Source organism: Cyprinodon variegatus, unplaced genomic scaffold (genome assembly GCF_000732505.1).
Source record: "Cyprinodon variegatus isolate N-32 unplaced genomic scaffold, C_variegatus-1.0 Scaffold246, whole genome shotgun sequence".
Taxonomy (NCBI): domain Eukaryota; kingdom Metazoa; phylum Chordata; class Actinopteri; order Cyprinodontiformes; family Cyprinodontidae; genus Cyprinodon; species Cyprinodon variegatus.
Genome location: NW_015150699.1, coordinates 699 through 9,988, shown reverse-complemented (window position 1 = coordinate 9,988; position 9,290 = coordinate 699). Strand labels below are relative to the sequence as shown.

At 36.1% G+C, this 9,290-nt stretch overlaps 1 protein-coding gene across 2 annotated transcripts; it reads left to right on the top strand.

The window, feature by feature from the left end:
• Positions 1–354: 354 nt before the first annotated feature.
• On the top strand, positions 355–8,317 carry LOC107089284 (1-acyl-sn-glycerol-3-phosphate acyltransferase delta-like). Of its 2 annotated transcripts, none has more exons than XM_015381984.1 (9): positions 355–563; positions 1,804–1,982; positions 3,484–3,653; positions 3,751–3,912; positions 4,040–4,193; positions 4,342–4,444; positions 4,538–4,613; positions 6,364–6,562; positions 7,880–8,317. In XM_015381984.1, exons 2-9 carry the CDS (start codon positions 1,805–1,807, stop codon positions 7,969–7,971), a joined length of 1,134 nt encoding a protein of 377 aa, XP_015237470.1. In that variant the 5' UTR covers positions 355–563; position 1,804; the 3' UTR covers positions 7,972–8,317. The 2 variants fall into 2 exon arrangements, with proteins under 2 accessions (XP_015237470.1, XP_015237469.1); XM_015381983.1 differs by having other exon boundaries at positions 1,801–1,982; positions 7,880–8,316.
• The last annotated feature ends 973 nt before the right edge of the window (positions 8,318–9,290 follow it).

The following is a 9,290-nucleotide window of genomic DNA, read 5'->3' as shown; positions in this document are numbered from 1 at the left end:
CGTCTTTTCTCTGAATAGAGGCTGCACAAAAGGATACAAATGATCAGAGGTCCAACTCTGTTGAATAAAATAAGTCAACGACAAAAACAATGCAGAAGCTTTGTTCCATAAATATTTTAAAACAAATGAAATGTTGTTACAGGTTGGTGGTTTTTTAGTGTAGAAAACCTGGGTTGTTTATATTTTTTAATATTTAGAGCAGCTGTTACCACAATAGCTGTTCGGCTCCGGTTTGGTATCAATGCGCTACAGCTGTAGAAATAGACGATCTTTGTCTGGTCTAGGCGATCTTCACAGAGACGTCGCTTTCAACTCAGGCGTGGCTTTTTAAATGGGTGTGGCGGTTTATGTGGGGAAGTGGCATTCACCAGTGAGTGGGGTGATGAACCCACATCATGCAGAAGGAATCATCATCAGAAATCTGAAGAGGAAGGGCGGAAAAATCCCGGTGAAATGGAACCATAGTGACTGTTCTGCAGTGTTTTGGGGAAAGTGAAAGTCTAAGAAGCAGGATCAACGGAGTTTACAGGACAGAATAGAGGGAAAATAGTTTTTCCATTAAGGTGAGAAGGTGTATGGTACAATTTAAAGAAATATATATTTGTATTTGTATCGGGTTAAGAGATATTGCATGTTGAAATGCTGGTAGTCATAAATAAACAACCTGGTTCTTTGAAACAGCTGTTATTCTAAGGCTGGCTGTCTCAGTCTTATCAGTAATATAATGACTATAGGTGTTGAAACTGTTTTCTCTCCAGGAAATTGCTAAATTTCTCCAAAGATGTTTGTTGATCTAAAGATTGCAGTTTCTTATTCCTGAAAAATGTTAGTTCTGTAATTGGCTGTTAGTACAGGCTCAGCCCAAATGCTCCTTAAAAATCCTTTATTAAATACTTATTTAACTGTTTCACATTATGGCATGAAAAACCTACAAGTTTTAAGATAATTTACCCGAACTTTATTTTACACACCAAGGCAGAGAAATGTGTTGCAATCATATGGTTGGGAATTTAATTTAACTAAAGCTTATTACACTGACCTCTTTACCTCTCTCAAAACAGAGGATGTCATTAAACATAAACAAACAAAGGAGACAATGATGATGTAATGGTCCTTGGGAGCAGATACCCAATGGGGCTGCTGGAAAGCTGAGGAAAGTGAACCAAAAAGTTCTTCTATGGACAGGCTCTGATAAGAGACAAAGCTAGGGGCAGAGTATCCTGTGTGAGGGTACTTGGACATCACATTGGACATTAAGCTGATTTAGCACAGGGTAGCAACATACTATATCCCAATGATAGCCAGAGCTCTGATTCCCAAAGATTTGGAAGATGTCAGCCAATTTAAAGGTTGTCATTATAGCTAATCTAGAATTTTAACAAACTCACCAAATGTAGTTTTTAGTATGTAAACCCAAAAGTTTACTTTTGGTCTCATCTTATTGGAGCTTTTTTGCTGCATGTGTGCTGTCCTTTGAAAACAGGACTTTTCTTCTATAAAGGCCAGGTTAGCTCCATGCATGGGTAATTTACATTGAATTTTAATGTGTTATTGCTTTTGTCAGATGAAAGTTATTTTATTTTACCATTGTGGGGTTTTTCTTTCATGAAGAGTACCATAAATTGTAAAAAAAAAAATATGTGTATATTTTCTATAAAATAAATAGGTATTTTTTTTCCTAAAACCTTTGCAAGGCAATATAAAAAGCCGTTGGTTAAAATGGCTGAAAGCCATGTGTGATTAAAAATGAATTTTATTTCTACATAAATATTGTTTTATATTGTTGTGTTTTTTTGGCAGAAGGATGGGGCTGCTGCAGTTTTTAAAATCCCAGTTTTTGTGCCACCTGATCATATGCTATGTGTTCCTGGTGAGCGGGCTTCTAATCAACCTGATACAGCTCTGTACCTTACCTCTGTGGCTGATCAGTAAACAGCTGGCCCGCAGGATTAACATCAGACTGGGCTACTGCATCGCGAGTCGTAAGTACCAATCCCCCCCATGCAACAAAGACGATACTGTAATGGGTTTTCTGTTAGTTCTTTGTTTTCTCAGAAACTGAAAGAAGGCACTGATGGTGCAACAGTTGAGGTTAAAAAATCATATTTGTCATTGCAAAAGAGTAATTTTAAGAAGCATAGTCTCTGATGAGGCATTTTTTTTGTGTATCAATATAGTTATAACAATTTATATACATTTAATAAAGTACAGATGATGTACATATTATTGACAAAAGATTAAATTCATGGCCTTTTTTTAGTGTTACCACTAAAACAAGTGTTTAATTTGTTAAAATAGGCAGTTATGTCCTGAAGGCGATTACACCTCGGAAATTCCCTTCCGGTTCTTTTCCTGTGAGAAAGCTACTTGGTTTAATTACTATTAATTCAAAAAACTTGGTAAAACTATATACAAATGACTATAAAAAGGAGGGTAAAAATTAAGAGTTTATTCCAGTTCAGATCGTTACAGGGCAGAGAAATTGCTTGGAGTTGGAATAAACCTAACAAATTCTAACTAATATCAGTATTATTTTACTAAATTAATTTATATAATAAAATGTAAGTTCAAGTTCGATGTTTTTTTTCTTTATTTTAGGCTTTACAGCATGCAATATCTACCGGTTTTGTTTCTTTGTCAAAGGGAAAATTACCTCCAAAAACACCATGAGTCTTCAGTAAACCCATAGTAGTGGTTCTGTGATCTTCTTTCTAAATTTACTTGCAACTTTTGTAACTCGGCAGTTGACTGTAATTATTCTAGACAAAAAAAAACCTTAAGATTGTTCTTTTTTTCTTTCTTTTTTTTTTACAGTAATCATTGCACTTTTTTAACCTAATATAAATTTACTGCAAATATTTTTTCTTTTTCTTGTCCAACTGAATTCAAGATATAGTCCCTAAGAACAACAGCCCTTTTTTTGTTTTGTTTTTTACAAACAGAGACACCTTATCTTTGTCTTCAGTAAATAAATACTCAAAGTTGGGTTGAACCACATGAGGAGATTGGATTGTGATATCATTTCTTCCACCACTCTCTGTGCCCTTTAGCGTCTCTTGCACTGTTGCACTGAATAAAAAATCTATGGTGACAGGATGAATACCATTTTTCATGCAAAGTGTAAATTCATAACAATAGAAAACAATGACCCAGAAGTGCTTCAGTTCCAACAGTCCTTTTAACTGCCGACACAGAAACTTCTCAGTCAAATGTCTTTGACAATGTCTTGTTTGTGATTCAAAGCTTATATGCGCAACTTTATTTATACCTGCCTTACTGTTTGCTAATTGCTAACAGCTTCAGTTAAATTCCCATTTAAGTTTTTCAATATAATTTGTTTTTACCAAAATACATTTCGAATTTAACCATTATAGATAAATGAATTATTTTGAAAATGTTAATATTTAACCCAATGAAAACATTCTTTTTATATTGTGCACTTATTCTTGCCTATTTATGTCGATGTGTCCCAATGATCATCAGAGATGGTAGCAGTATTGGAGTGGTGGTCTGGAACTGAATGCACGCTTTACACCGATCCAAAGAGTTACCAACTCTATGGGAAAGAGAATGCTATTGTAGTCCTCAACCATGCTTTTGAGATAGACTTTCTGTGTGGCTGGACCTTCTGTGAGAGATTTGGAGTTCTTGGGGTAAGATGAAGCACTGCTGAGAACCTCATTTTTTTTTTTGTTTTTTTTTAAACTTTTTTCAGTAACAATCTTTTCTCATTACATTCCAAACTTCTAGAGTTCAAAAGTGTTGGCCAAACAGGAGCTCTCCTATGTCCCCGTGATTGGATGGATGTGGTATTTCCTTGAGATAGTTTTCTGCAAAAGGAAGTGGGAGGAGGACCGGACAAATGTGGCTCGGAGTCTGCAGAACCTGCGGGATTACCCTGAAAACTACTGGGTGGGTCTCAGCCTGTGTGGATATTTATTGTTTGTTTGTTTTTGTAGAAAGATAAGATGATATAATGGTACCTTTCAGTCAGGAAACATTTGTGATAAGTCCTAATGGTTTTGTTATCTCCCACCAGTTCCTACTTCATTGTGAAGGAACACGTTTCACCCCAAAGAAACACCAGATCAGTATGCAAGTGGCTGAAAGCAAAGGTTTACCTCAACTCAAGTATCATCTCCTGCCCAGAACAAAAGGATTCTATATAACTGTCCAAAACCTGAGGGGGACCGGTAAGTAACTGGCAGATGTTTTCTGTTTTGCACGCCGTCCTCTGCAATGTGCATACTGAGAGCCTTTTTTGAATGTGGGAAGGCCAGTTAAATGTGCAAATGAGTCGCCTCGTCCAGTGAACCACCGCTTTGTGCTTCTCTGGTGCAGTTGCAGCAATATACGACTCCACACTGAACTTCAGGAACAATGAAGCACCGACCCTTCTAGGAATTCTCAATGGAAAGAAATATCATGCGGATTTATACGTCAGGTAAGACAAAATGGTGCGCAGAGGTATGGGGCTACATTACAAGTCAGGATTCTCTTTTGTGTGACTGGTCTTTTTCCTTCCTATCTGATGTAGGAGAATTCCTTTAGAGTCGGTTCCAGAAGATGAATCAGAGTGTGCTGCTTGGCTGCACAAACTATACCAGGAAAAGGTGAGTATTGAGGATTTAAAAAGGAGCTGATGGTAGACATGGTAGGCCACCCAGAACAGCAGATATGAATTTAAATAGAATTGGAAGACATCCTATAAATTGGTAAAGGCAGCATTGTCTGAAGCTAAATAAATAATACGTTACCTTTTAGAAATCAATTATTAAGTATTCATAAGTACAAACCAAATGATCCAATATGTTTACTATTGAAGAAGACATAAAGGTCACGCTGTGCTGTTTGGGGCTTTAATGCTGCTGCTGCCATGCTTCTCCTTACTGTTTAATTATTATTATTCATAAACACAGAGGATGGAGGCTTAACTCAAATGTCACTGAGTCACAATGTTTTTTGTTTTCAAAAAGGAAATTTAGGCTAAAGCAGTACAGGATTTATTACTTTAAAATGATTTCTTGCAAACTATTTGCTTGTTTGTTTAATGATTTCAGATCTGAAGATGCTTTTTTTTTCCTTTTCTCTAATAGAAATGCTTTCTTAGAAAGGAAGCTCAGGTTTAGTCTTGAACATCCACTAAAGTTTTTGCATCGAAGCTAAAAGAGCAAATAAAGACTTCTGACCCCTGACTTCTCTCAGGATCACGTTACAAACCTAGAAAGGGCTGCACTTTTGCAGAAGAGCAGTGCATGCAAACCTGCACACCACCAGCATGATTAACTCTGAAAACCTAAATATGGATATTTTATTATGGATATAAGGAATAGATTATAAACCTTAAGCACAACAAAAGATGGCATGAATGACTTGTGCCTCAAGGTAATGATGTATAAGACTGTAAGGATAATTATCATTGATGATGTGTGAGTTTATTACACCTTAATATTAGCTGCCTTTTGTGTGTTGGAACTGATGTTTTCCACAATAATTTATCTAATTAAGACAGTTTCTCTGTCTGGATATACAGTTAAAATCTTCATTCTGTAAGTGGCAAAGATTTGAGAATAGAATGAGAGCGGTGTCCTTCAGCTAAGAACAAAGTGTGATGTTTTGATAGATGTATAAAATGCCTTTTTAACTGTAAATCAGGGCCACTTCCTGAGAGGTGAGCCCGGAGGTGAGCAGCTGTCTTCTTTAAATTCTAAGAAACTTTTCTGATCTGAGTAAGATTACAATTTCTATCAGAATCTGCTGTCATGTCTCCTGGTTATTTAATGCATATAAGTTATGAAGAACCTGAGAAAGAAAGCTCCAAGGTGGAGACACACAGAGAGCCTTTCACAAGACACTATAGTCTACCTCTCTTAATCTCCAATTTGGTGTCTGAATAACCCTTGAAAAAATTACACTCAGGAACAAAACTGCCACAACAGAGAAAAAAAAACAGGCCATCCAAACTACAGGAGCTGTTAAAAAGGAGGTGTCAGCATTTGCTGACCATGCAGAATGTAACAGCTGACTTGTAAAATATAGAATACTGTAATTTTTGCTTTGAATTGTATCTTTAGTTTTGCATTGTGTACTTCAAATTCAGTCATCTTTTAACTAGCTCATCACACACAGATATTTTGAACAAAGATACTCATAAATACACTCATTTTAGAAAACAATCTTTCTTGATTTTCTTTTTTTTTTTTTTTGTAGCTAAGGAGACTCTATTAGTTGACAGTTCAGATTCCCTCTTTTCTTGTCCTGGTAGGAGGAGGAGGAAAAGAAAATAGGCATCATGGCTATAAAAACAGCCATTTCATTTCACCAACAAAGCTTCTATTCAGTTGATTGTGTTATTTGGAACAGGATGGCTTTCAGGAGCAGTATGCACAGACGGGCCGTTTCCCTGGCCCTATCACAAGCCCTCCTCGTCGGCCCTGGTCCCTGATCAACTGGCTCTTCTGGTCCTGCGTAGTCCTGTACCCTCTAGGCCTCCTACTCGCCCAGCTGCTCTCGTCTGGATCGGTTTTCACCATCGTCACCGCTGTGGTTGTCTGCTCTGCAGGTTGGTTTCAGACATTTCCTGGTGCATCTTAATAAAATATTTAGCAATCAAAATATTTCCGTTGAGAAATTACAAGTCAAATATAATACCTCAAAGCACAGTGATATATGCCACAAGTTTAGTTCTGGTCATTTTTATCTGTGCTAATTTTGGAATTAAGAAAACAAAGTAGTCAGATAAAACACATTTAACTTTTTTTTTCTTTACTTTTATTTGGAACAGTACACTTGTTTTGTTGTTGTTTTCCTTAGTAAAAGGCATGTCACTGGTTCAGTGGCCTAAAACAAGGAATGCAATAGTTATCTATGTATTTGATATGACTGTCTGTGATGGTGTTGAGGCACAAAATCGTGCTGCAGACCACGTCTCCACCAAACTATTGCTTAGTTGTTCTTGTATTGTTTGTTTTTTAACTGTATGCCATAATTTCTGAAATTACCAGGAGCACTAGAGATATATATTATATATATATATATATATATATATATATATATATATATATATATATATATATATATATATATATATATATATATATATATATTATTTCACTCGGCACAATGATTCTATGCAATATCTGCATTTCACTTTTTGTTATTTTGTTATATTTCAGGAAAAAAAAATAATTTTTTGTGATGTTCTAATTCATTGAAGTTTGGGTGTATGCTGTTGATTTAATCTGCCCCTCTGTTTAAAAAATTTACTAAGCAGCAGATTTGTCATCACCAATGTAAGTTACCGTTTTCCTGCAGAGTTTGATGTCTTTAAGCATGTCTTTATATTCATCTATTTGGGAAAAAAAGTATATAGAAAAAAGATTTTCTGTTAAAGCACAAACTCCTTAAAAGCATGTTGCAGATTTCGCGCTTGATGCTCGTTTCCGCCTGTCATTGAACTGAAAACTACAACATTTTAGATTTAGCTTAAAGTTATAGATTTTTCTCGTTACACAAATATACCAATCTTAATACGCAGGATATCTAATTTACTATTTTATTTCTACAAATAAAATGATCCAATTCTCATTAGAAGGAGACTTTCTTTCAGTCCTGTGTCCTAGCATGAGGGACTAGTATACTGAGAATTACAACATTTATATTTTGTGTTTATTTACTTCACGTTGACTTTATTGATCTCACAGTGTAGAAATGTACTTATTACATCAGCTCAATAGTCAAAAATAAGGTACCCAAAAGTTGTTGCACAAGTTATTGCAGTTATAGTGCTGCATATTAAAATGGACCTTGACCTGTTCCCTGCAAAAACTACCACCAAGATGACTTTATGCAGCTAAGAAGTCTTTATTTTCTTTCCTAGTGTCGATGGGAATGCGCTGGATGATCGGCCAGACTGAGATTGAGAAAGGGTCAAATTACGGGATCAAGGCAGCTCCTGAGAACAGCAATTGAGGAGTGCTGCCGTCTTCAGGGCTGTTTCTGTGAAGATCCAAAAATCTGTAGGCGGCAAGCTGCATGAATGAACAGGTGAACAGCAACTTGGCTGGTCCAACAAGTACAGACCTGCTGCACTGAGGCAGGAAGCAGCCAGGCTAAAAGGTATGCTGCAGAAGCTGAAGTGGGAGTTTAACAAATGAGAACAGGGTGCTGGTTATGAGTGGAAATATTTTAATAGTACAAAGGAAATATCATCAGCTGTAAAAGAGAAAGCTAAAAATGTAAACAAGTCAAATATGGACTACCTCTTTGATCAAAGTGTACGCCAAATGGTTTTTGCATTTGTAGAGAATAAAATTTTTTATAAAGACTTTTTGTGTGCGACTCTAATTTAAATATCAGTAAATAAACTTTACATGATCAGTTACTTAGGTTAGAGCCTTTTTCTCTTCCTTATTTGGCTTGCTGCAGTAAAATCAAACCAACAGCGGTGGCATTTCCAACAGTACCTGAAGGCATTACCTTGACTTTTAAACCCTTAGCAAAGGCAAAGTGAAATATCACACTGAAAATGTTCACAAAAATTAGAAGAGACACTGCAGTTTATGCTCCAGTTTTCACTTTGAGTGTACTTTACAAGATGTATTCAATTTTAGTACATAATTGCTTTAAACAGCTCAGTGATTTAGACTAAAACACATTCTCAAAAGTTTTTTTTTTTCTCTAAATTTAGCTGTAGGCTTTAACTGGGCCATTATATAAAACACAAACCTGTTTTGATCTAAAATCAGGTTGGTCAAACTTGTGAACTTCTGGCGAAGCAACAGGCGTTGGAAATGGGTCAGGATTTTACGGTTTCAACCATCCTTTTAAAAAAACGGAGCGCTCTAAGAAACAAAATTGTGTCTAATTAATTGAGGTTGACGTTCAATGTTAAAAAAAAAAAATAAATCACTCATAAGAAAAGGTGGGAGATGATGCCTGGCTAAGTGTCCCTTATTTTTTTCAAGGTGTTTCCATCCCAATGCTGTATTTAGTCATTAGTAACAGATGGGTGTCCCCAAGTCTGCTTTGGAGTAGATCCCAATGAATGTTTGTGGCCATTTTTACCAACAAAACTAAAAGCAATAATCATGGATTTTAATTTTTTTGATAGAAATTAGGCTTAATCTGTTCATTAGAATGACTCCATGGAACTGGACTGTCATTCAGCCACTTGAAAGCAATGTCTAAACGGTGCAGGAAACCAGACCTCATGGGTCCGAATTTAAAAACTCCTGGTTTAGGGTTCAAGTCATATTTACTGTTCAGCCGATTTTTGAAAGCAGTAATGA

Bases quoted from the DNA above. Each gene is read 5' to 3' on its own strand.
- LOC107089284 (XM_015381984.1), top strand. From the start codon at position 1,805: ATGGGGCTGCTGCAGTTTTTAAAATCCCAGTTTTTGTGCCACCTGATC. The intron at 3,913-4,039 runs GTGGGTCTCAGC...ATCTCCCACCAG, and splicing joins ATTACCCTGAAAACTACTGG to TTCCTACTTCATTGTGAAGG. The intron at 4,614-6,363 runs GTGAGTATTGAG...TATTTGGAACAG, and splicing joins ACAAACTATACCAGGAAAAG to GATGGCTTTCAGGAGCAGTA.